At 43.7% G+C, this 27,010-nt stretch overlaps 1 protein-coding gene across 3 annotated transcripts in view; it reads left to right on the top strand.

Moving 5' to 3' along the window:
- ndfip2 (Nedd4 family interacting protein 2) overlaps positions 1 to 27,010 on the top strand; it is an 80,836-nt gene that overhangs the window by 33,086 nt on the left and 20,740 nt on the right. For 2 of the 3 annotated variants that reach the window (XM_055636788.1, XM_055636787.1), the window contains exons 2-5: positions 3,177 to 3,324; positions 16,006 to 16,139; positions 17,848 to 17,898; positions 24,816 to 24,903. In XM_055636788.1, coding sequence (XP_055492763.1) covers positions 3,177 to 3,324; positions 16,006 to 16,139; positions 17,848 to 17,898; positions 24,816 to 24,903 — 421 coding nt within the window. The remainder of the gene's footprint in view (positions 1 to 3,176; positions 3,325 to 16,005; positions 16,140 to 17,847; positions 17,899 to 24,815; positions 24,904 to 27,010) is intronic. The other variant, XM_055636789.1, reaches the window with a different exon arrangement.

Consider the following 27,010-nt stretch of genomic DNA (forward strand, 5'->3'; position numbering starts at 1 on the left):
GATATGGGGGTACTTTGGTCTTGGTTAACGTCTCAATACTAGTTAACGCCGTTATTACACAACAATTTTTCAGGGTTAACCATGAGTCCTTGGTTCCGCCGTATCTCACTCGGTCACTTCAAGGCGGACTTTCTGTGAGATACGGGGGTACCTTGGTCTCGGTTAATGTCTCAATATTAGTTAACTTCCTATACCCAGTGCACTCCTCTTATATACCGTCTACGGTCCCCCTAATCCACTCGATCAGACTGGGACTATCCTCGAGACCTATCCCTGTGCCCACAACCGGAACGTTCGGATGTCGTCCCACCAACTGACGCAAGTCAGCGAATTACCCTGCTACGCCGGGATACGAGCAAGGACTAAGAGGAGATTTAACTAAATCTACTCACTTGGCGGTACCTCCTTCACATCGATCCCGTCGCCCAGTGGATTCACTCGATGGCTCGATCAGTCGCTGGTTGACATCCCACTCCTGACACCAAATGTTGATTCAGGTTTTTCTCTCACATCGGTTGTTTCGACGATAATCGACCAGGCACCAGGGTTGCTTTAAACGTACGGGATGGGAGGGGTACGGGATGGGGGGGGCAGGGCCAGGACACAGGTGGGCCTGGATTGGTGGGCATGTAGGCATTGGGTCGCAGCGGCCTCTGCAGTCCGTTTGTCTTTTTGTTATTTTTTGTCCCGTTTTAATGTAGTTTTTATTATTTTTTTGATGGGTGTATGTGTGTGTGTGTGTGGGGGGGGGGGGGGGGGGAAACCTTTAAAATCTTTCCCCTGCACGGAGAACCCGACCTTTTCCCTGTCGGGTCTCCGTTGTCGTTGGGGCTGCAACGTGGAGCGACCTCCAGCAGGAACGACCTGGGGCTCCAGTTACGGAGCCTGCGGACTTTACTCACCATCGCGGAGCTGGCTGAGTCCGGAGCGGGAGGAGCGGTGGTGGCGCGCTGCTGTGACACGACCCCCGGAGATTCGGAGGCTTACCGCAGGTCTGGCAGACAGTAATATCGGTCCCTGGTGGGAGACCGCTTTTCGAGGCTTCTGCAACGGCGACTTCTCCCGCCCGAGTAGCGGGGTCGAGGATGACCTTACATCATCGCCCGGCGTGGCTTCAATGGCTGCAGGACTTTGCTGGCGCCCGCCGGGGGCTCCAACAACAAGACCCGGAGCAGGGCCTTGCATCGCCCGGCGTGGCTTTAATGGCCGCGGGACAATTGCCATCACCCGCCGGGGGCTTTGACTCTGACATCGGGAGGAGAATGGGGAGTGCAGGGGAGAGAAGTTTTTTTTGCCTTCCATCACAGCGAGTAGGAGATGCGCTGTGAGGGATGTCTGTGTAAATTGTGTTGTGTCTTGGGTCTTTTTTTTTCCATGTGTGTATGACTGCAGAAACAACATTTCATTTGAGCCTCTATGAGGTTCAAGTGACAAATAAATTGTATTGTGACATCAGCAGCTGGTGAGTGCCGTTTAGATTTTAAATATTGAGTTTTGTGAACAATTTAATTCAAAATCTGAGGAAATAATTGACCAAGGAGTGGATTTCTGAACTCATAAGTTAAATCCCTACCGAAATTGTAAAATTATCTACGTTTTTGCGTCTGGTTTTCGAGGAGATACATCTCACATGCAAAATGACACACACACACACACACACACACACACACACACACACACACACACACACAGTTTTAATATATAGATAGATAGTTATGATAGATATGATGATGATATGGTAACTTTTTTATCCAACACCTTTTCTCATTGGCTGTGACAGAACTGCAGCAGTACTTTGAATTAAGCTGTTGTTTTGATTCTAAGGTACACAAAAAAAGCTGGAGAAACTCAGCGGGTGCAGCAGCATCTATGGAGCGAAGGAAATAGGCAACGTTTCGGGCCGAAGCCCTTCTTCAGTCTGAAGAAGGGTTTCGGCCCGAAACGTTGCCTATTTCCTTCGCTCCATAGATGCTGCTGTACCCGCTGAGTTTCTCCAGCTTTTTTGTGTACCTTCGATTCTCCAGCATCTGCAGTTCCTTCTTAAACACTGTTGTTTTGATTCTGTTTGCTTCTTTTCCCATGATGGTTCTGTTGTTCATTGCGCATAGCATTACATTGTGGCTTCTCCAGGCTAGGACTTTTTTGGGGGAAGTCTGGAGCAAATTTATTATTTAAAAAATAGTGCAGGTGGAATTAGTTTTTTTCTGATAAGCTTTTTGAAAAAAAAAACCAAATTATCCCATTTTAAGTTGGGGATTTATTCCTTCATGCAAAAAAGACAATTGGTGAGGTGCAGCATCTATTTTGTTTAAATCAAATTGATAAAAGAGTGAGAGCATGAATTTGATACCACAGAACAGTATCTATCTCAGAGCAAAAAAAAGGCTGCTGGAAGAACCCAGTGGGGCAGGCAGCATCTGTGGGGAGAATGGACCGACAACGCTTTCGGTTGGGACCATTCTGGAATCCTCCTTCAATCTAATTTTAAATGCAATGGTATCAATAATAGAATAGGGCTTGGAATGAATTGTTGCACTATTTTTAGTATGTGCCTCCCAAAAGATAGACATCTTCCATCTGCTTGGTTAGCGTTATGCAACTTGGTTAGCAACTTAACGTTATGATGGAAAGTGGGGTATATTCTAGCAGTGGAGAATGTCACTTAACGAACAAGTGTGTTGAATTTAGGTCCATTCTCAGGTGCATAGGATAAGTGGATGACAGTGGTGCTGTTGTAAATCTCTTCACTTTGGAATGGTGAAGCCAAAAACACATCCAGAATTAACCCTACCTTCATTTTGGTGTTGTCAGTGAAGTTTACTTTGCATTAATTGGGTGCTGCTAGAATTGGAACTAGATTTGAAGATCAGGGTGGGAGGTTTGCTGAGGATCGGTTGAATTTTGTAATCATTGCATGTTATCACGGGTCAGTTAAGAAACAGATGGCAAATGGTATTGAAATCTCGATGAGGAGTTCTGGGGGTCTCCTCAAATCAAAGGTAGATGCAGCTGATCCTAAGTGCTGCTATTGTTAGCAACTGACCTTGGAGAATCGAAATAATTTAGAAGGAAACCAATAACAAACAGGTTCTTCGCTTGCATAAGAACACATGTGACCAAATTGCAGATGGTAGAAAAAAATCTGAGATGTACTGAAATTGTTTTTCTTTTAATAGTTGCACAATGAAGATGATTCTTCACAGTCACCTGAAGCAATTCAGCCAGATGTTCCCATGGCTCCTTCTGAAACATTGCCATCTGAAACGGAGGTACCACCACCACCTTACAGCAGTGTCACGCTGGGAGCAACTGCATCCGCCACAGGTGCGATCGGAAATATCTTAATTGTTTTATTCTAACTTTTGCATTAGTTGTAGCTGCTTTCATCAATATTTCATCGATAGTTGTTCCCCATCCCTAGTTGATGTTGCAAAGGTACTGGTGGGAGAGATTACAATTCAAAAGACTAAGAATTGAATATACTTTCATAATGCTTGAGATAAGAGCCAAGTTTTGACCCAAGGTGTGTCATTGTTTTTCTGCATCAGAATGGTGTGCGGTTTAAAAGTAAACTTGTAGCTCTCAGGATTGTGATCAACCTATTCTTCCTATGTTTCATGTTGGTATAGATCTTGGGTATAAGAGGAGTTCTTGTAGAGTTATTGGTGATTAGTTCCATTTTTCGTGCTCAATATATATGCTGCAGCCCCAATGTATTGGTCGTGGAAAAATGAATGATCGTGGTAGTGTGATATATGTTAATCAATTGGTCTGGTGTGCCCTGGATAGTGAGTGCTAAGCTTCTTAAATGAAGTGTTATCACACTTCAGACAAACCTTTTAGAAAGAATTCAAGAATCAAGAAAAAAGTTACTTATTTCTGATCATTTATTTTACTGTTTTAATTTACTTTACTGGACCAAGTGCAGACCCGCTGGGTCTGTTTCCCCCCCAACGTGCGGGGGTCCCGTTCCCTCAACGTGTGATTGCGGGGGGGGGGGGGGGGGGGGGGGGGGGCGGCTTCACACGCACACTAACCACCTGCCATACACAAGGGGGGGGGAGAGGAGCCGGGAAAGAGGGGGGGGGAGAGAGAGAGGAGGGGAGAGATAAACGGGGGGAGAGGAGAGATAGAGGGCGAGACAGGAGGGGGAGAGGGTAGTGAGAGGGAGATAGAGGAGGGGAGAGAGAGGGGAGTGAGAGAGAGGAGGAGGGTAGAGGAGAGAGAGGGGGGGGGGGGGGGGGGAGGTGGGGGGGGGGGGGGAGGGGGGGGGGGGGAGGGGAGAGGAGGAGGAGGAGGAGGAAGGGTGGAGCTGGGGGAGAGATTGTGGAGGGGAGGAGAGGGGGAAGGGAGAGAGTGGGGGTGGGGGGGGAGGAGGGAGGAGGAGGGGGGAAAGGGGGGGAGAGAGGGGTGGGGGAGGGAATGTGAGAGTGGTGGAGGAGGGATGGGGAAGGGGGAGAGATGGGTGGGGGAGTAGAGAGGGGAGAGGGAGGAGGAGGGGGCAGTGGAGGAGATGGGGAGGGGTGATGAGGGGGGGAGGGGGGAAGGGGGGGGGGGTTCAGAGGGGGGGAGGGGAAGAGGGTTAGGGGAGAGGGAAGTGGAGGGGGAGAAGAAGGCGAGAGAGGTGGAGAGAGATTGGATGGGGAGAGGAGAGAGAGGGAGAGAGAGTGGTTGTGGGGGGGCTGCAGCTTCACACGCACACTAACCACCTGCCGTACACGAGGGGGGGTAGGGGGAGAGGGAGAGGATGGGGAAAGGGGAGAGAGGGGGGGAGGGAGAGAGGGGGAGGAGGGGGAAAGAGAGGAGGGGGGGAAGAGAGGAGGGGGGTGGGGGGGGGGAAGGGAGGGGGGGTGTTGGAGAGGGGGGGTGGAGGAGGGGAGAGAGGGGGGGTTGGTGGGGGGAAAGGAGGGGGAGAGAGGGGATTGGAGGGGGAGAAGGGGGTGGAGGAGGGGGAGGGTGGGGCAGAGAGGGGGGGGGGGGGGGGAGAGAGGAGGAGGGGGGGAGAGGGGAGGGGGAGGAAGGAGGAGGGAGAGGGAGAGGGGAGAGGGGAGAGGGAGAGAGGGGGGAGAGGGGGAGAGGGAGGAGGGGAGGGGAGAGGGGGGAGGGGAATAGGGAATGGGGAAAAGGAGGGGTAGGTGAGGAGAAGGGGAGATGGAGGGGGGGGGGGGGGAGAGGGGTGAGGAGAGTGGTGAGGGAAGAGGGGGAGAGAGGGTGAGGGGAATAGGGAATGGGGAAGAGATTGGCGAGGGAGAGGGGGGGGGGAGGTGGAGAGAGGTGTGGGGGAGGGAGGGGAGGAGGGAGATGGGGTAGGGGAGGGGAGAGGGGGGGGGGAAAAGAGTGTCGAGGGAGGGGGAGGGGGGGGGGGGGGGAGGGGGGGGGGGGGGGGGGTGGGGGGGGGGGGGGGGGGAGGGGGGTGAGGAGAGGGGGGTGAGGTATGATCACACACTTCGACAGGGGGTATTCCCACACTGGAGCAAAGGCACTTCGACATGGCCAACGGGGTGCACTTATGGGGCTGGTGCAAAGGCATATGTAAATGTTCCATTGCGATTGGCCATCTGTGAGGGATGCATTGCGACATCACACAATCGAACGTGCTGCGACATCAGGCGGGGGGCGGGGCTGGGGCTGCAGCAAAGGCATATGTAAATGAGAGGAGAGATGGTGAGGAGAGGGGGGTGAGGCGACGGGTGAGGAGAGAGGGGTGAGGAGAGATTGGGAGAGGAGTGACGAGAGGGCGTGGGGGAGAGGTGTGGGGGAGGGAGGGGAGGAGGAAATGGGGTAGGGGAGAGGGGGGGAAGAATGTGGAGGGAGGGGGAGAAGGGTTGTGGAGAAAGGGGGAAGGGTAGGAAGGGGTCGGGGCAGTCCATCTATTCTCCACTCCCTACCACCCCCACTCCTCTCTCACTATTCCCACACTCGTGATCACGCGCTTCGACACAGGCGGCTGGGCTGGTGCAAAGGCATCTGTAAATGAGATCCATTGCAATTGGCCATCTGTGAGGGATGGCATTGTGACATCACACAATGGAAGGTGCTGCAACATCAGGGGGTCAGAACTGCTGTAGATTTGGGAGGAACAACAGCAGCAGTAGATTAGCAAGAGATACGACTGATTGGCTCTAGCCCAAGTGGGAGGAGAGGGGTGAAAACAGTTAAAGGCCAAGGACGCACAGTCTTTGTTCAGAACTGCTGTAGATTTGGGAGGAACAACAGCAGCAGCAGATTAGCAAGAGATACGACTGATTGGCTCTAGCCCAAGTGGGAGGAGAGAAGTGAGTCAGAGGGGTGAAAACAGTTGAAAACTGAGGAATTTGCTTTGTAAATTGGTAAATCAGGCAATTTATCAGTCAATTTAAGCAGGACAGCTCTTAGCGTGGCAGTGAGTGAGCGGCCTTGTGAGGGAAGTGCCCTGTGAGTAAAGTGTGAGTCTTTGGCTAGGAGGCTTAGGAGAGGAGACCACGCAATACGCTTGAGAGGGAGAGACGAAAGAAGGAGATGTCAGGCAAGCTGATTCAGTGCGATGCTTGCAGTATGTGGGAGGTCAAGGACACCGCTGGTGCCTCTGGCTGCTACAAATGCAAAAAGTGCATCCAGGTAGAGCTCCTGAAGGGCCGTGTTGGGGAACTGGAGAAGCAAGTGGACGACCTCCGGTTCGTACGAGAAACGGAGTCGTTCCTCGACAAGTCCTACAGTACGATTGTTACACCTAAGGTACTGGAAGAGAGAAGGTGGGAGACAGTGAGAAAGGGAGGGAAGCATGGAATGCCACCGCCCCCGGGTGGTGTACCTCTTGTAAACAGGTTCATCCGCTTAGAAGCTGTTGGGACAGAAGACGTGAGTGGCGGACTGGCCTGTGATGCGAATAGGGCTGTTGAGCCAAAACCAAAAAGGCCTAAGGCAGGCAAGGCCATTGTAGTGGGAGACTCCATCGTGAGAGGTACGGACAGGGGTTTCTGCGGCAACAGACGGGATGCGAGGATGGTGTGCTGCCTTCCCGGTGCCAGGATCCAGGATGTCACGGACAGAGTGCAGAAAATCCTCAAGGGCGAAGGTGAACATCCGGAAGTGGTAGTGCATGTCGGCACAAACGATGTCGGAAAAAAGGGGATGAATATTCTGCAGCGTGACTTTAGAGAGCTCGGAAAAATGTTGAAAAGCAGGACCTCCAGGGTTGTTATCTCCGGTTTGCTTCCAGTTCCCCGTGCTAGCGAGAGCAGGAACAGGGAGATACGGGACCTGAACGTGTGGCTGAGGAACTGGTGCACGGGGCAGGGATTTAGATTCTTAGATCACTGGGATCTGTTTTGGGGTAAGGGGGAACTGTACAAAAGGGACGGATTGCATCTTAACAGGTGTGGGACCAGCATTCTGGCAGGCAGGTTTGCCACTGCTACACGGGTGGCTTTAAACTGAATAAGGGGGGTGGGGTGTTGAATGGGATAGTGGAGGATTGAGTTAAAGGGAAAGGGTTTCTTAAATGTGTGAGCGTAGAGACCGAGGGGTGTAAAATGAGGGTAGAAGAAATAGGTAGCAAGGTGAAAAGTAAAAGTGGCAGGCAGACAAAACCAGGGCAAAAAACAAAAAGGGCCACTTTTCAACATAATTGTATAAGGGGTAAGAGTGTTGTAAAAACAAGCCTGAAGGCTTTGTGTCTCAATGCAAGGAGCATTCGTAATAAGGTGGATGAGTTGAATGTGCAGATAGCTATTAATGACTATGATATAGTTGGGATCACGGAGACATGGCTCCAGGGTGACCAAGGCTGGGAGCTGAACATCCAGGGATATTCAATATTCAGGAGGGATAGACAGAAAGGAAAAGGAGGTGGGGTAGCGTTACTGATTAGAGAGGGGATTAATGCAATGGAAAGGAAGGGCATTAGTTTGGAGGATGTGGAATCGGTATGGGTAGAGCTGCGAAACACTAAGGGGCAGAAAACGCTGGTGGGTGTTGTGTACAGGCCACCTAACAGTAGTAGTGAAGTTGGAGATGGTATCAAACAGGAAATTAGAAATGCGTGCGACAAAGGCAAAACAGTTATAATGGGTGACTTCAATCTACATATAGATTGGGTGAATCAAATTGGCAGGGGTGCTGAGGAAGAGGATTTCTTGGAATGTATGCGGGATAGTTATCTAAATCAAGTAGAGGAACCAACGAGAGAGCAGACTATTTTAGACTGGGTATTGAGTAATGAGGAAGTGTTAGTTAGCAATCTTGTTGTACGTGCCCCCTTGGGCAAGAGTGACCATAATATCGTTGAGTTCTTCATTAGGATGGAGAGTGACATTGTTAATTCAGAAACAATGGTTCTGAACTTAAAGAAAGGTAACTTTGAGGGTATGAGACGTCAATTGGCCAAGATTGACTGGCAATTAATTCTAAAAGGGTTTGACGGTGGATATGCAATGGAAGACGATTAAAGGCTGCATGGATAAACTACAAAAATTGTTCATACCAGTTTGGCAAAAGAATAAATCAGGGAAGGTAGTACTTCCATGGATAACAAGGGAAATCAGGGATAGTATCAAAGCGAAGGATGATGCGTACAAACTAGCCAGAAAAAGCAGCATACCGGAGGACTGGGAGAAATTCAAAGACCAGCAGAGGAGGACAAAGGGCTTAATTAGGAAAGGGAAAATAGATTATGAAAGAAAACTGGCAGGGAACATAAAAACTGACTGCAAAAGTTTTTATAGATATGTGAAAAGAAAGAGATTAGTTAAAACAAAATGTAGGTCGCCTGCAGTCAGAAACAGGTGAGTTGATCATGGGGAACAAGGATATGGCGGACCAATTGAATAACTACTTTGGTTCCGTCTTCACTAAGGAAGACATAAATAATTTGCCGGAAATAGCAGGGGACCGCGGGTCAAAGGAGTTGGAGGAATTGAGTGAAATCCAGGTTAGCCGGGAAGTGGTGTTGGGTAAATTGAATGGATTAAAGGCCGATAAATCCCCAGGGCCAGATAGGCTGCATCCCAGAGTACTTAAGGAAGTAGCTCCAGAAATAGTGGATGCATTAGTAATAATCTTTTAAAACTCTTTAGATTCTGGAGTAGTTCCTGAAGATTGGCGGGTAGCAAACGTAACCCCACTTTTTAAGAAGGGAGGGAGAGTGAAAATGGGGAATTACAGACCAGTTAGTCTAACATCGGTAGTGGGGAAACTGCTAGAGTCAATTATTAAAGATGGGATAGCAGCACATTTGGAAAGTGGTGAAATCATTGGACAAAGTCAGCATGGATTTACGAAAGGTAAATCATGTCTGACGAATCTTATAGAATTTTTCGAGGATGTAACTAGTAGCGTGGATAGGGGAGAACCAGTGGATGTGGTGTATCTGGACTTCCAGAAGGCTTTCGACAAGGTCCCACATAAGAGATTAGTATACAAACTTAAAGCACAAGGCATTGGGGGTTCAGTATTGATGTGGATAGAGAACTGGCTGGCAAACAGGAAGCAAAGAGTAGGAGTAAACGGGTCCTTTTCACAATGGCAGGCAGTGACTAGTGGGGTACCGCAAGGTTCAGTGCTGGGACCCCAGCTATTTACAATATATATTAATGATCAGGATGAGGGAATTGAAGGCAATATCTCCAAGTTTGCGGATGACACTAAGCTGGGGGGCAGTGTTAGCTGTGAGGAGGATGCTAGGAGACTGCAAGGTGACTTGGATAGGCTGAGTGAGTGGGCAAATGTTTGGCAGATGCAGTATAATGTGGATAAATGTGAGGTTATCCATTTTGGTCGCAAAAACAGGAAAGCAGACTATTATCTAAATGGTGGCCGATTGGAAAAGGGGGAGATGCAGCGAGACCTGGGTGTCATGGTACACCAGTCATTGAAGGTAGGCATGCAGGTGCAGCAGGCAGTAAAGAAAGCGAATGGTATGTTAGCTTTCATTGCAAAAGGATTTGAGTATAGGAGCAGGGAGGTTCTACTGCAGTTGTACAGGGTCTTGGTGAGACCACACCTGGAGTATTGCGTACAGTTTTGCTCTCCAAATCTGAGGAAGGACATTATTGCCATAGAGGGAGTGCAGAGAAGGTTCACCAGACTGATTCCTGGGATGTCAGGACTATCTTATGAAGAAAGACTGGATAGACTTGGTTTATACTCTCTAGAATTTAGGAGATTGAGAGGGGATCTCATAGAAACGTACAAAATTCTTAAGAGGTTGGACAGGCTAGATGCAGGCAGATTGCTCCCGATGTTGGGGAAGTCCAGGACAAGGGGTCACAGCTTAAGGATAAGGGGGAAATCCTTTAAAACCGAGATGAGAAGAACTTTTTTCACACAGAGAGTGGTGAATCTCTGGAACACTCTGCCACAGGGTAGTCGAGGCCAGTTCATTGGCTATATTTAAGAGGGAGTTAGATGTGGCCCTTGTGGCTAAGGGGGTAAGAGGGTATGGAGAGAAGGCAGGTACATGATACTGAGTTGGATGATCAGCCATGATCATATTGAATGGCAGTGCAGGCTCGAAGGGCCGAATGGCCTACTCCTGCACCTAATTTCTATGTTTCTATCAGGTGGGGGGAGTGGGGCTGGAGCAAAGGCATATGTAAATGAGATCCATTGCGATTGGCCATCTGTGAGGGATGGCATTGTGACATCACATGCTGGAACTTCACCAATGTTCTATGGGCGAGAAGCAGTTTGATATTTTTAACATTTTTGAATTTTTTTAATGTTTTTTACTGAAAAAGCAGGAAAAGGATGAACCGAGTGTTCTAATTTTACAAACATTAAGAGGAGGAGGAAAAGCCCTCCTGGAATATGTAAAATGGAGGAGGTATTGTTCGGGATCTTGAAGAGCTTTAAGATAGATATATCCTCTGGGCCTGATGGGATCCATCTTTCAGTGCCCTCCATAATAATGTTCGGGACAAAGACCCATTATTTATTTATTGGCCTCTGAACTCCACAATTTAAGATTTGTAATAGAAAAAAAAAATCACATGTGATTAAAGCACATATTGTCAGATTTTATTAAAGGGTATTTTTATACTTTTTGGTTTAACCATGTAGAAATTACAGCTGTGTTTATACATTGTGGCCCCCAATTCAGGGCACCATTATGTTTGGGGCACATGGCTTCACTGGCATTTGTAATTGCTCGGGTTTGTTTAATTGCCACCTTAATGCAGGTATAAGACAGCTCTCGGCACCTAGTCTTTCCTCCAGTCTTTCCATCACATTTGGAAACTTTTATTGCTGTTTCTCAAAATGAGGATCAAAGGTGCCAATGAAAGTCAAAGAAGCCATTATGAGATTGAGAAACAAGAATGAAACTGTTAGAGACATCAGCCAAGCCTTGGGCTTACCAAAATCAACTGTTTGGAACTCATTAAGAAGAAACGTCAGATCAGAAATGCTCTTAAGGAGTCAGATGTGGATTTGTCAATGACCACTGTCCGCAGAAGACTTCATGAACAGCAATACAGAGGCTACACCCACGCACAAGCTTGGCCATACACTCGACCTGGTGCTATCATCTAGTCTCCCAATTTGTAATACAGAAATTATTGATGCCTGTCTGTCTGATCATAGTGCAATTATATTTGATGCATCTCTGCCTTTCTCTCCCTCAAAATCCCATCTCCCTGCTCACTACTCCGGCTACGTAACTCTTCGACTGCCAGTAAGTTCTCTCGCATAACCGCCCCCGACATCTGCACCATCCATCTCAGCACTGATGACCTCATTTCTTTATTCAACACCACTTGCTCTTCCATCTTGGATTCTGTTGCTCCTCTTAAAATGAAAAAGCCTAAGCCTAAAGGGTGGCCCTGGCTCAATGACATCACCAGAGCCCTAAGAAGAGAGTACAGAAAATCAGAATGGAAGTATAAATTTGATAAGCTTCAAATTTCCTTTGAACTCCTGAGAAACAATCTTCTCAAATACCAGGAAGCAGTAAAGTCTGCGAGAACACAATACTTTTCTGACCTTATTTCCAAAAACGCCCATAACTCCGAGGTCCTTTTTAGTACCATTACCTCTGACATATGTCCTGTCCCCAGTACCAGCTAAGCTGGGTCCCCTGCTAAGTGCAAAGAATTTACTACATTTTTCACCAGCAAAGTAAAGAACATCAGAACGAATATTTCCCCTCCCATCCGTGACCTAACTGTCTCATTGGTCTGTTCTTCAAAATTAGACTGTTTCCAACCCGTTACTCTACCCTCCCTTGTAAAGCTGGTCACCACTATGAAACCTTCTACCTGCCCTCTCGACGTTGTCCCCATGGCGGGTCTGTCATATGAGGAAAGATTGAAAAGACTAGGCTTGCATTCACGAGTTTAGAAGGATGAGGGGGATCTTATAGAAACATATAAAATCCCAAAAGGACTGGATGTTCCCAATGTTGGGCGAGTCCAGAACCAGGGGCCACAGTCTTAGAATAAATAGGAGGTCATTTAAAACTGAGGTGAGGAAAGACTTTTTCACCCAGAGTTGTGAATTTATGGAATTCCCTGCCACAGAGGGCAGTGGAGGCCAAACCACTGGATGGATTTAAGAGAGAGTTAGATAGAGCTCTAGGGGCTAGTGGTGTCAAGGGATATGGGGAGAAGGCAGGCTCGGGTTATTGATAGGGGACGATCAACCATGATCACAATGAATGGCGGTGCTGGCTCGAAGGGCCAAATGGCCTCCTCCTGCATCTATTTTCTATGTTTCTATGTTGGCAAGAGCAAAGTATGGAGGAGAGAAGGAACTGCTCAAAATCCAAAACATACCATCTCATCTGTGAAACACAGTGGTGGGGGTGTTATGGCCTGGGCATGTATGGCTGCTGAAGGTACTGGCTCACTTATCTTCATTCATGATACAACTGCTGATGGTATTAGCATAATGAATTCTGAAGTGTACACACACATCCTATCTGCTCAAGTTCAAACAAATGCCTCAAAACTCATCGGCCGGCAGTTCCGGTGGCTGTCACTCTACTCAACAACGTACCTCGGTGACTGCCAATCACCACCCCCTCCCGGACACTTCTTATTATTTATTCAAATTGTTTGCTATGTCGCTCTTCCAGGGAGATGCTAAATGCATTTCGTTGTCTCTGTACTGTACACTGACAATGACAATTAAAATTGAATCTGAATCCGAATCTTCATTCTGCAGCAAGCCAATTATCCCAAACATACTGCTATCGCAACAAAGGAGTTTTTCAAAGCTACAAATTGTGATCTCTTGAGCGGCTGCCAATCACCTAATCTGAACCCAATTGACCATGCCTTTTTATGCTGAAGAGAAAAGTGAAAGGGACTAGCCCCCAAAACAAGCATAAGCTAAAGATGGCTACAATACAGGCCTGGCAGAGCATCACCAGAGAAGCCACCCAGCAACTGGTGATGTCTATGAATCGCAGACTTCAAGCAGTCATTGCATGCAAAGGATATGCAACAAAATACTAAACATAACCAATTTACATTTACATGACATAGCTGTGCCCCAAACGTTATGGTGGCCTGAAATGGGGGGACTATGTATAAACACTGCTGTAATTTCTACATGGCAAAACCAAAATGTATAAAAATACCCTTTAATAAAATCTGACAATGTGCACTTAAACCACATGTGATTTTTTTTCTGTTACAAATCTCAAATTGTGGAGTACAGAGGCAAATAAATAAATAATGGGTCTGTCCCAAACATTATGGAGGGCACTGTTGGTCATTGAAATAGGCATGACAGATTGCAGGAAACCTAGCAATAATCTATGCATTTTCTTTAGCCACATTTGAGTTCCTGGAGTGTAGGCAACATTATTCCTTTGTTTGTGAAGAGAAGTTGAGGTAATCCGGGAAATTATAGGTCAGTGGTTGGGAAATCAATGGAGTGGATTCTTAGGTAGGATTTACTATCATTTGGAAGATAATTAGTTAATTGAGGACAGTCAGTATTGCTGTCCTTAGCAGGGCATGTCATACAAATTTTTGAGGTGGCAAATGAGTAAGGGGAAAGCGGTGGATATTGTTGACATTATTTTGGTATGGTATTTGATAAATTCCTTCATGGGCTGATGCAGTAGACCAAGGTACAGAGAATCAACAGTGACTTGGTTGTTTCGATTCAGAACTGGCTTACTCGTAGAAGACAAAGTTGTGCGGGAAGAGTGTTATTCTGGCTGGAAGTCTGTGACAGATGTAATTCTGCAGGAATCTGTGCTGGGACCTCAGTTGTTTGTGAATTATGTAAATGACTGAATTAAATGTAGGTCGTTTGGATAGTAAGTTTGCAGAATGCACCAAAATTGGTGGAGTTGTGGACAGAAGAAGGCAGCCAAAGGATCAGCTACAGATATGGGGAGAGAAATGGCAGATGGAACTTAATCTGAGCAAGTATATTTTGACAGGTAGAGTGTTAGTGGAAAAATTAAAGTTAATGACAACGAATATCAATGTGCAGAAGGATCTTGGAGTCCAAGTCCACCGCTCTCTGAATGTGCAACGCAAGTGGATAGAGTGTTTAAAAAGGTGTATGCTTGCCTTCATCAATCAGGGCATTGAACATAAGTCAGGGAGCCATACTGCAGCTTTATACCACTTTGGTTAGGAGACATTTGAAGTATTGTGTGCTGCTCTGGTCATCCCATTACAGGAAGGATGTAGAGGCTTTGAAGGGGATGCAGAAGATAGTTATCAAAATGCTGCTTGGATTAGAGGCAATTAGCTAGAAGGAGAGGTTGGACAGAGTGTTTTTCGTCGGTGGTCAGGGGCAATCCTGATAGAAGTATATGGGTCCATGAGGTCAGTTAGGGTACACAGTCAGAATTTTTTTTCTATGAGTGGAAATGTCAAATATTGGAGGGCACAGCTTCAAGGTATGAGGAGGAAAGGTTTAATAATGTATGAGGCAAGTTTTTTTTTTAATGCAGTTGTGGGTGCCTATAACACGCTGCTGGGCTGGTGGTAGAGACAGATACGATAGTGGCTTTTAGATAAGCGCCTGGATATGCAGGGAACAGCAGGATATCGATAATGTACAGGCAGAGGAGATTAGTTTGACTTAGCATCATGTGTGACATGTCCTATTTAAATCTCTCCTGGACAGGTCTTGGAAAATTAACAAGCCTTCATCTCTATTTCAGCTGACAACACCACCATTTGCCCTAGTTTCTTTTGGGTCTCTAAACTATCACAAGCAAGCCATTTGTTCACCCCTCCTTCTCCACAACTGAAAATGTGTTTGATTTCTAACTTTTCCCAGTTCTGATGAAAGACCATTAACACACTACTGAAGCTACCAAGTATTTTTGGCGGTTTCCTTTTTTTTTAATTTCAGATTTTTAGCATCTACAGGTTTTTACTTTTTAATCAATGGCACATTTTTTGGTGAAATGCCTTGGTATGTCTTTCTGTATGAATGTATAACTGTGCCTCTATTTGAAAATGTTTTAATTTTTGTCCTTTTAATTTTTGTTCTATTTTCCTTTTTCAATTTTATCTCTTCACTTTTATTCATCTTCCCTATTCTGTCTCATTCTCTACCACTTATTATGTGTTCCCCCATTCTCCTATTTACAACTTTTCTTTTGTTGAGGCTCTATCCTCCCATTTCCTGGTTTTCATTTTTGCACTGATTTACTTTTAATTGGGCTTTTTGTACATGTTTCCTATCATATTGTATTGAGATTTCTTTCCCTATTGTCTCATCAAAGAAAGTTCATAAGGCGCAGCCGTACACCGTGAAGATAGTTAATATTCTATGAGATATTTCAGACGGGATGGTAATACCAACGTGTAAAATCTGACCTGCGTAAGGGTTCAAGGTGCATTACCCTTGCTTAAGTCAGGGAGTGCCTATATTAACAAGTAAAATATGTTTACAATTCTCCATTTGTGTGATGATCATTTACAGTATTAAATTCAATTTCAGTTTCATCCATATGGTTCATTACATAAATATAGACAAAGTAACTTGTTTCCCCCTACTATCGCCCTGAAGCTTTACCCTAAGTTATGTCCCTGTCTATTTGACCAACAGAAACAGACTTCCAGAGTGAGCTGATGCCAGTGCCACCCCCTTATAGCGTTGCTACCTCTCTTCCGACTTACGATGAAGCAGAAAAAGCTAAAGCAGCTGCAATGGCAGCTGGGGCAGGAGAAGTTGGACAAAGAGTGAGAAATGTTTCATTTTTTTAAATATACTATATGTCAATATGTACTATATGTTTTATTATCTAGATAAATCTTCACTGCGAAATCTTCACTCCACAAAGAAGGTGGATGTACAATGGTGTAGTATATAAGCTCGATGCATTGAGTGAGAACATGAGCAGTATGCAACAATGTACATATCGATAGCACCAATTTTGTTTATAAGATAATTATTTTATTAATTATGACGTATTGCTTACAAATATGTAATTTACTCAAAGATAGAATTTGCTAGATATGCCATGTATTTGAAATTTAGTACACACCACAATTCTGTAACAGAGTGGAATTGTTAATCCTGTTAGCCAATTGTGCATCATTTGAATATTTTAGAAAGCCACATCACTGAGTAATGCAATGTTTGTATCTTCCATTTTCAGGGGATTATGAACTATTTTTAAGAGTGCACTCTTCAGAAAAATATTAATCTGCACATATCATTCTTTAAACTCCTGAATCTACTTGATAATAAGCATGTTTTAACATTTTAAGCAAATCAACTAAATTTAACATTTGTACAATTAAGGGCCTGTCCCACTTGGGCATCATTTGCGCGTCACACAGATGACGCGCAAAGATTTTGTACATCCCAAAATCCTACTTCACCACGCACCATGCACGCGTAATGCACACCATGCATGCGTCGTGACGCGTAAATGATGTCGGGTAAATGACACGCAAATGATGCCCAAGTGGGACAGGCCCTTTACATGACCTGTGAACAATGCGAATGAAACATTACTTTTTTGGTGACATGAATGTCAACTAACATAGAAAATAGTTGCAGGAGGAGGTCATTCGGCCCTTCGAGCCATTCATTGCGATCATGGCTGATCGTCCCCAATCAATAACCCGTGCCTGCCTCCTCCCCATATTCCCTGATTCCATTAGCCCCTGGAGCTCTATCTAACTCTCTTTTATATCCATCCAGTGATTTGACCTCCACTGCCCTCTGTGGCAGGAAATTCCACGCTCACAACTCTCTGGGTGAAAACGTTTTTTCTCGCCTCTGTCTTAAATGGCCATCCCTTTATTCTAAGACTGTGGCCCCTGGTTCTGGACTCGCCCAACATTGGGAACATTTTTCCTGCATCTGGCTTGTCCAGTCCTTTTATAATTTTATATGTCTCTATAAGATCTCCCCTCATCCTTCTAAACTCCAGTGAATACAAGCCCAGTCTTTTCAATCTTTCCTCATATGACAATCCCGCCATCCCAGGGATCAATCTCGTGAACCTACGCTGCACTGCCTCAATCACAAGGTTGTCCTTCCTCAAATTAGGAGACCAAAACTGTACGCAATACTCCAGATATGGTGTCATCAGAGACCTATACAACTGCAGAACCTCTCTACTCCTATACTGAAATCCTCTTGTTATGAAGGCCAACATTCCATTAGCTTTCTTCACTGCCTGCTGTACCTGCGCGCCAACTTTCAGTGACCGGTGTACAAGGACACCCAGGTCGCGCTGTAACTCCCCTTACCTAACCTAACCCTATTGAGATAATAATTTGCCCCCTTGTTTTTGCCACCAAAGTGGATAACCTCACATTTATCTATATCATACTGTCAAATGGTGAATTACCTTAATATTTTCGCCTCTACTTAATTTGTGCTGTGCTTTATTGTCTTGTGTTTTTCTGCTTAACACCTGCTACAAATGGACAGTTTAGGGAGCCTAGGAATCTGTTTGATGAAATTCTACAAGGTACATCTCAGGTACAGTTTCTTCCTGTGTAATTGACTATGAAATGCTTGAATAGTATATTCAAAAATGTGGTATGAACACTACCAACTGAGTGCTGTGCTTTCTGCTGTGTGTGTGTGTTATGTTGTCATATTCCATTGACAAAGATCTTATATTGCCAATTAGCTTTTTCATGAGCTTAACTTATTTATGAATAAAATGTATTTTACTTTAGTTTGAATTTACACATTCTCCGTACCTGCAAACACTTCAAGACAATGACTTTCTCAATTTCTGCTGTTCTTGGGAGTATCAGTAATACCGTATTTCCCAGCGTCGAAGGCGATTTTTTTTTTACCCTAAAATAAGGCCCGAAAAATTACCTGCGTCTTGGAGGCCGAAGGTTAGGTTGTTCATCGGCCTACAGCTGCAGCAAGTAAGAATATAATTGTTCCAAGTCTAGTATGGTATGACAATTAAAAAACTCTTGACTCTTATGATAAAGGAAATTGATGGTGGGGAGAAGGTGGGAGAGACAGAGGTAAATGAAATCTTTCTTTCAAAATTGATTATTTCTAGACGGTGGTGGCTGTGATCAGAGGAGAGGAATGGTGCTGGTGAGTGGGCTGGGGGCTTGGAGGCGCTCTGGGGGTTTCCACGGTCAGCTGCGGGAGCCCGCATGGCTGGAAATCCTTTGGGGGGGGGGGGGGGGGGGTAGAACGGGGGCCCTGTCCGTCCTTGCCCCCCCCCTATACTTTGAGAAACATGTTGCAGCAAAACTGGCCGGGAATGTCTGTAACGCCGGGCTCACCTGCCCCGGGACTGGCTGCAGTTCCCAGGTCGCGAAAACGAATTGCGAAAAAAATATGCCTGCGACCGGATGATTTCGGGTTAAGGGCTGGATCCGGCCCATGGCCCGTAGGTTGACGCCCCCTGTCCCAGATGTCGGGCCTCATTGTGTCCCCTCCCATGCTTTAAAAGCGATTTCCGCCCATTGGTCACGGAGGCAGAGCGGAGGCCATGGGAGGCAAGGAAACAGCGTGCAGAAAGTCGAGGTGTTGGTGGAGTGGGCTGCCAGAGGCCCGGCAGCAGCCTGGGGCTCTATTGGATCGGGCGCTGCTCCGAGGCTGAGCGCATGGATCGGATGTGGCCTGCAGCGTTATAAACAATACGCAATGCAAATGGCCGCTACCACGGCGAATGTTTGTTTTTTCCCCTCAAAATTGAGCAACTCTAAATAGAGATGCGTCTTCGTCGCCAGGAAATACGGTACTTCAAAGTGCAAAGAAATCCTTTTTTTTTCTTTCTTCGTTTTGGTGACAATATATATATCGTGAAGTTTCAGTTAAAGATGATAATATATATATATCTACCTATATCTATCTAACTATCTATCTATCTATATATATCTATCTATATATATCTTTCTATCTATATATATCTATCTATATATATCATCTTTAACTGAAACTTCACGATCTTCAAGAGAAAGTACTGCTCCATTCTCTTCATTTGATTCTTAAAGGGCATATGACAGTCAGCTGAAGTGTTTTCAATTGGGTTTCCTAAAAATTTGAAATTGGGTCTGAATTTCATTTTAAATGGTATTCTTTACAGAAAATACAACTATTTAACAATGGGATTAAATTACTAGAAACACATTGAAACATGCCATTTTCTCTTACAGGGTTTAGTATAAGTAATAACATGGCTATTAATGTATCCCCAAGTTTTCTGGTGATACACTAGAAGTACTTTCAATAGTATTCATCATTTATTCAGTAGAAGAGAGTCAATTGGAATATATGGGTACTTGAAGCAAACCATGTTCAGGTAAAACATTTCCACAATGCTGCTAGTTGGACCTCTTTGTACAGTCAGCTCAAAAGTAGTTGGTTTAGACATGGTAATTTGGTCCCTTTAATGGCAGGACCAATTATCGCATTCGTGATTTAAATCCCAAGTGATTTAAAGATCAAAAAGGGAATGAATTAGTTTTGTTAGTTGAGGGTTGGAAAGGAAGTGGGGAGGTGGTCAGTGGGAGAGGGTGAATGAAGAAAGATGTAAAGCTGAGAGAAACAATGTAGAAGCAGGTACTGATGTAAAAGTAAATTAGTTCTCTCTCGGTCAGCTTTGTTTCACTGAGAAAGGTAAGTGTCTGGTTAAGTTCCAGGCCTATTTATCCAGTGTTTTAATGGATGATTAATGTGAAAATCTAATACTTTCTTATTCTTTTAAAGAATGTAAGTGAGATATAATCTATAAGCAAATGGTGGAGTGGCAGAATTAACCATTCAGTTTTGCAGATTCTCAGCTTTTATCATCTATATCTATCACACTAAAATTCTCATCGTATTTGTTTCTGTGTGTGTGTGCGCGCGCGAGTGCCTGTCGGTGATCTCTGATTTGGCGATGTTGTCAAATTGCGCTGATTTTGGACCAACTTACTCACAATGTCATGAGGTGGTTTGTATCAAGTTTCGTTCAGATATTTATATTTCGCGTTATTCACATTTTTAAATTTACAAAACCCCAATTTGAGAAAAAAAATTCTACCTCTGCACTGGCACTTACAGCTATGACGTCACAATGGGATTGTAGCCCTGCTTGCTACAATGTTGCTATCCCAGGACACCGAGTCCTGCCAGCTCTAGCAAGTGCAATTACAAGCTACTATGTTGCAATCCTTTTTAATATTCCTGGCAGCAAGGATTTAAAAAAAAAGTTTAATGGGGGAGTGTGAATAAGGGAAAATGAGCCGCCCTTCGCAGTTGGGGCCATGGGTGAGTGCTGGAATATTGCGTTGGAGAACGGGTTGCGTTGGGGGATCTGACCTCCTGTGAGGGCTATGGGTGAGTGGTGGAATGTTGCGTTGAGGGACCAAGGACCCAACGGGTCCCACTTGGTCAAGTATATATATTACTAAAACACACATCTTGTTTGTATGCATGCGTGAGTTCGGGAAACTGCCAAATTGGTACACGATAGCGCTACAGTTTTGGCCCACCTTACTCACCTTGAGATGTGCAGTACCAATTACGTCACAATGTGATCCCGAATTTCATTTACATAAATTGCAGGTGAAAGAGCTATTAATAAAATCTAATAGTCAAATCTAAAATGGAATCGTTCTTCTACAAAAGCATGGACGTAGAACAAAAGAATGGCTCGGTGCCAAGTCTGAATGACTTTGTAAATTATATGGAACACAATATGGAGGACAGGTTGTCTTTTCAATAAAGACATTAAGATGGCCACCTGTGTAATAGCATGTGCTTCTTTTCTGGGCCATAAAGACGCCAAAAATAGCTGACGCTCCAGAGATAAGTAATAACTTGTTATAGGATGAGCTTGATTTGGACCCAGCTCTCCTATATTCTGAAAGGCTATAAAATCTTTCAGTCATGCCATATTCAGACTTCGTAGGAGTGTTTTACTGATAAGAAAAATGTATAATTGTGCTAGCTTCCCTTTGTTCTGTGAGTGGAGCCCGAGAAGCACTGAGCAACGTCTGTGCTCATTGTAATCTTGCCACTCCCGTCTGACTAATCAATTAAAGATTTCCATGGTTTACCGTTAACAGTTTTGTTGCTATCTGCTTTTTAAGAAACAAACTTTGACATGGGGGGGGGGGGGGGGGGGGGGGGGAAGGAGTGAGGGAGTGACTGAGGGTAGGGGAGAGGGAGGTGACAGAGCGGGTGGGGGAGGGGAAAGAAAAGGGAGAGGTAAGAGGAGGGGGAGGGAGTGCTGAGGAGGATAGGTAGGAAGAGGGATGGCGAGGTAGGGGAGGGGGAGGAAAGGGGTGAGGGGAGGAAACAGGAAGGTTGGTGGAAGGTGGGGAGAGGGAGGATAATGGAGTGGGGAATAAGGGACTGAAGAGGTAGAGTGAGATGCATTCACATTGATCTTATATTTTACAGGTTATTGCCATTCTGAACTTTAAAAATGCAGAAATTATGTATTTGTCTTTCAGTCCTCCTTCGGATTGGACGGTGTCCAGTACATGAACGTTCAAGGATTAAATATCACTTAGTTTATCAGAATTATTGGGTAGATTTTATTCTAATTTAATTGACTATTCTTCATAAGTTAAGAACATTTACATCTCTTGATTTTCTGAAACCTGAGCTGAAAGAACAGCTATGAAGAACCATGAAGATGAGAATAATTCTATAACCTGGGTTTATGTTTTTCATTTGGGGAAACCCTTTGCTGGATTCCATGTATTTAAAATGTCGATGGCTTTATTTTTTAATACTATATCTAATGAACGCAACTTCAATTCCGTTCCTTACCACTGCATTACCTTTGAGGTAGGATTGTTAAAATTGAAATTCTCCATTACAACATAATCCTCGATCATGGTCAATTTATAGATTATGGGTTGACAACGAGACCGTTGAAAATCACAATGCTACTGATTTGATCTGGGATTATGGTGGAGAATGTAGCAACTCCTTGAAGTGTGGACATTTGAATTAACACTCAGAGTGTCAAGATGTGAAGATATTGGTGATGCAGTGTAGTTAAAAAGACCAGGTGATGAAGGAAACAAAATAATTATGCACTTTCATGAAAACACTGGAGGTTTAAACAAAATTGAGTTAGTAGGGAATTGGGATGGAAGATTGATGCAACAAGTGATACGAACTATGCACATGCAGTTGTGGATAATGCATCCTCCTCAAGTTAGTAATATGCATTTTATTGTGGGAGTTGTATGAATATTCTACCCCAATTGGTGTATTCTGGGGGATGCAGTGCCAGTGTGGCATTGTGGATTGTAAATTGTAAGGGCACAATTAAGCTCTTACAGAGAGGTCTCTGCTTCAGTGTGATGTTTTGCTGGATTTTATCAAAAGCGCTGTATAGAACCTTGACAATATAAGGGTGGTGGAATTAGGAAAACAGAATGATTTAGGGAATGACGGGAGCAGGTGCACGTGTGCAATAAGAATGAAGCTGGCCGTTGTGGGATAGGATCGGTAAGTAGGATAACGAGGAGGATTAGGGAGGTACATAGATCTGGAGAGTGGCAGGCAGGTTAGAGATTTCTAGTTGGTATGGGGAAAGGAGGTCCAGTGATGAAGGAATGCAATTTACTTCTCTGCCATCCATTCCTGAAGTTGCTTTGGTAAGACCGTGTGGCATTGGCAGTATCTAACAACAGATGCCCCTTTGGACAACATAGTTCAGGCATTGAACAGGGAGGTGACGTTGTCCTACCTGCCTCTGTGGAAATCGTGCAAGGATGACTGACACCAGGAAGTGCCCAATTTTATATCCAGTGTGATACACAAACTAGAAAAGATTGTTATTGCAATTTAGCTCTGTGGAGAGAAAATATATATTTATAGATGAATAACCCTTTTTTTTTTCAAGTAATATGCTCTTGAATTTTTAGGTTAAGATATCTTTTTGGACTGATTAATGCGATAAAAGCAGCAGGCATTGAGAAAAGCATGAATAATGTAAAAGTGTGCCCACAATAGTTATTTGTAACCATGTTTGATTTATTGTGGGTGATTCTTTAATGTTCTGTAGAGCAAATTATCAATTCCAATTCTGTGTACATCATGAACAAACATTCTTTAATCCCGAGGGGCCACATTATAGTAAAGTTCACCTGTGTATTGCTGACAGTTAAAATGAGTTAAACATCACAGGATGTACCTTGTGCTGACGATCAATGTTCAGTAGGAGATAAAGGAAGCCCTTTTGCTTGTTCTTTTACACCCTTATTTCATGCAGATTTTCAGAATTTATAGAATTTAGCCTAACATCAATTATTTTAAGTTTACTTTTCTTTCCTCTTTGCTTTCTGTGTCCATTTGCAAACTTGGCCATTTGCTTAAGCATGCCTTCAAAAGTTATTTAGTTCAATCTCATTTTGCAGATTTATTGATGAATTTTAGATTGATTTAAAATTGTAAAAGTCAGAATTTGAGCTTTTTTCCCCCTGGAACATTAGACATGGTGCAGAAGGAGACTATTTGGCCTGTGTTTGTGCTGGTATTTTATAGAACAACCCAGTTGCTTTCATTCCCCAGGAGAATTAACAAAAGAAAATGTAGGGGAAAACTCAACATGTCCAGCAGCATTTGTAGGAATGAGAAACAGCTGTTTAATCTCAAAGACAGAAAACCAGTTAATCTGGGTACTAAAGGAGGCATCAGATTGTTGGAATGGATAGAATAAAGGGAAGTTCTTTGATAGGTGATGTATATTGGCCATTATGCCACAAATTATGTTCATTTGTCTGTTATGTGCAGCTCATATTAATATCTTGATAATATTGCACATACTGACCTACTAGAACAGATAATATGTTACACCTAAATAAAATAATTTTTATATTTAATAATGAATAAGATTGAAAACCAATGTTTGCAATTCTACTTTCATTGGAAAGCACTGGCTGAGGCTCTTTTATACCATCCTTTGCAATACTATATATGGCATGGAAAACCCATTAAATGTATAGGATTTTGCGACTGAGAATCGTTCTGGTAGTTCACACATGTTTAAATGGTAGGCCAGTGTAAGATGAGGTCAAATATTTTTAAAAGGGCCTAGAGCAGACAGCTGCTAACTACAAACGGGCCCTTTTGGTGCCATTGTAATCAAGTAGAAGCTTTACTCTGATTGTTGTTTCTGATGATTGTAAGCACAAATTTTCAGAATGTACAATTTCATTAAAATCAAGTAAAAAAGAACACATCTTTTCTCTTCACTTGCAATGATGCTAAAATCGCTCCCAAATTGTTTACAGAAGAATTAAGCTCTTTACAAGTAATACTCTGTTTCAGTGTGATGTTTTGCTGGATTTTATCGAAGTGCTGTGTAGTTACTAGTTGTGTAAAAAATGGTTATGCGTGTGATTAAGCGTTTAACTATATACTCAAATTACATGCTTGCTCATACAACACTGTGCACCTTGTAAATATAGGAGGAAGATTTTCCACCACGAGATGACTTCAACGATGCTGACCAGTTGCGAGTTGGTAATGATGGCATTTTCATGTTAGCATTTTTCAGTAAGTCTTTTATTTAAACTTTAATTCACAATGTTTTAATAGTAAGAATGCTTAGAACTGGAGGGTGCATGTTTAAAGTGAATTTGGAGAAATTTTAAGTGGATCTCTGAGGTGAAAGTTTTTCACACAGGGTAGTGGTTACTGGAACAAGCTGACAGAGGTGGAAGTGGAAGAAGATAACATTGTAATGTTTAAAAGGCTTTTGAACAGGTACATGGATAGGAATGTTTTCGGGGGATATGGACTGCATGCAGGCAAGTGGGATTAGTGTAGATTGATGCATTCATAATGGACGAGGGAGACAATATAAAAAAAATCACCCTTAAATTCCAGACATGAAAGTCCACACCCTCCCTTCAAGGTCCTTCATTGTGATTTCGGAAGTCAGTATCTTGTGTAAACTTTGCCAACAGAAATTCAGTTCACTTTACATAATACATCATTTTGTTTTTATTTTGCCTTATTTCCTAATGTTCTGTCTCTAAATGTATTTGTTTTTTGACACCTTAATATTAAACAGTCAGCCCTTCAATCTTAGACCTGATGGAGATTTATTGATTCCTGTATTTTAAAGAATTAAAATTACCTACATTTTAAATATTATTTTGGGCACTATTCTACTGCTTGACGGAGAAGATCTGCTAGAGCACTCTGAACTTGCTCCTTAACATAGTCATAGACATCCAGCATGGAAATGGGCCCTTCGGCCCATCTTGCTCATGCCGACCAAGATGCTAGTCTCCACTAGTCCCATCCACCTGTGTTTGACCCATATCCTTGTAAACCTTTCCTATCCATGTGCCTTTCCAAATGTCTTTTAAAAAATGTTTGAATAATGTTCTTAATTGAAGAAACGTAGAGGACCTGCAGATGCTGGTTTACCATAGAAAGACACAAAATGCTGGAATAATTCAGCGGATCGGGCAACATCCCTGGACAACATGGATAGGATAAGAAGGAACTGCAGATGCTGGAAAATTGAAGGTAGACAAAAGTGCTGGAGAAACTCAGCGGGTGCAGCAGCATCTATGGAGCGAAGGAAATAGGCAAAATTTTGGGCCAAAACCCTTCTTCAGACTGATCAGACTGACTAACATGGATAGGTGATGTTTTGGATCTGGACCCTTCTTCAGATCCAGAAGAATTGATATCAATGTACAAAAGAATTGATATCAATGTACAAAAGCTATTTGGATTCATCTCTAATGCATATATATGCATTAATATGTTTTGAATCTGGAACTTGGTAGATAATGTTCCAATTGAGTGTTTTCTTCTATGGTAAACGATTCCATGATATACATTTTTGTACATTATTTTGCCACCTTGTGGAAGGCTAAACAATTACAGTGTTGTTTATGGCATGCATTACCCTGAGCAATTACTGAGATATCCCATTTCCTCTCTGCGCAGTAGGAAAATAAAACTTCATATTTTTTTTTAGATCTCCTTCGTTAAGCTCAGTGGCACTAACCACCACGTTTTTTTTTTACTCACTTTTACAAAATGCAGGGTGTATACAATTGCATATTAAATTTCTGTGCTGTCCTTAGAAAAACATTTGTACTCCTAGTGTTGTCATTTTTTGCATTTTAAACCATTTAACTTATACTGGATGTGAGGCCCAGTATTGATTGCAAATTCTTAATGTCCCTTGAATAGAAACTAGGAATTGCTATCTTGAATTGCTGTAGACCTAGCAATGAAAGTTCCCTCACACCTTTGTGAGTACCTGGAGTTTGATTCAATGGCAATGAGGATGAAAGATAACATACTTCTAAGTCAGGGAGGCCAATGAAATGAACTATGGGTGCCATTCAACTAAACCAGCACACAGAACAGGATTTACACCAAATGGTAAAAACAATATGGTACAAATATTAAAAAGCATCTGGTCATTCATTCACACCTTCTATCAAGGTAATTGGCAGTGTTTGCACAGTTAAGTAGCTGTCAGCATATATGCACAGTGGTTACATTCTGAGAAAGGTTTAGTTTTACAGAATTGTCCTTCACTAATTGAACCACGTTTGCACATCTGAATTTCCACTCGGATTTGCAGTGTGGAAGGAACCTATTTGATCCACAATATCCAGAGATCCTCTTT

Source organism: Leucoraja erinacea, chromosome 6, assembly GCF_028641065.1.
Source record: "Leucoraja erinacea ecotype New England chromosome 6, Leri_hhj_1, whole genome shotgun sequence".
Classification (NCBI taxonomy): Eukaryota; Metazoa; Chordata; class Chondrichthyes; order Rajiformes; family Rajidae; genus Leucoraja; species Leucoraja erinaceus.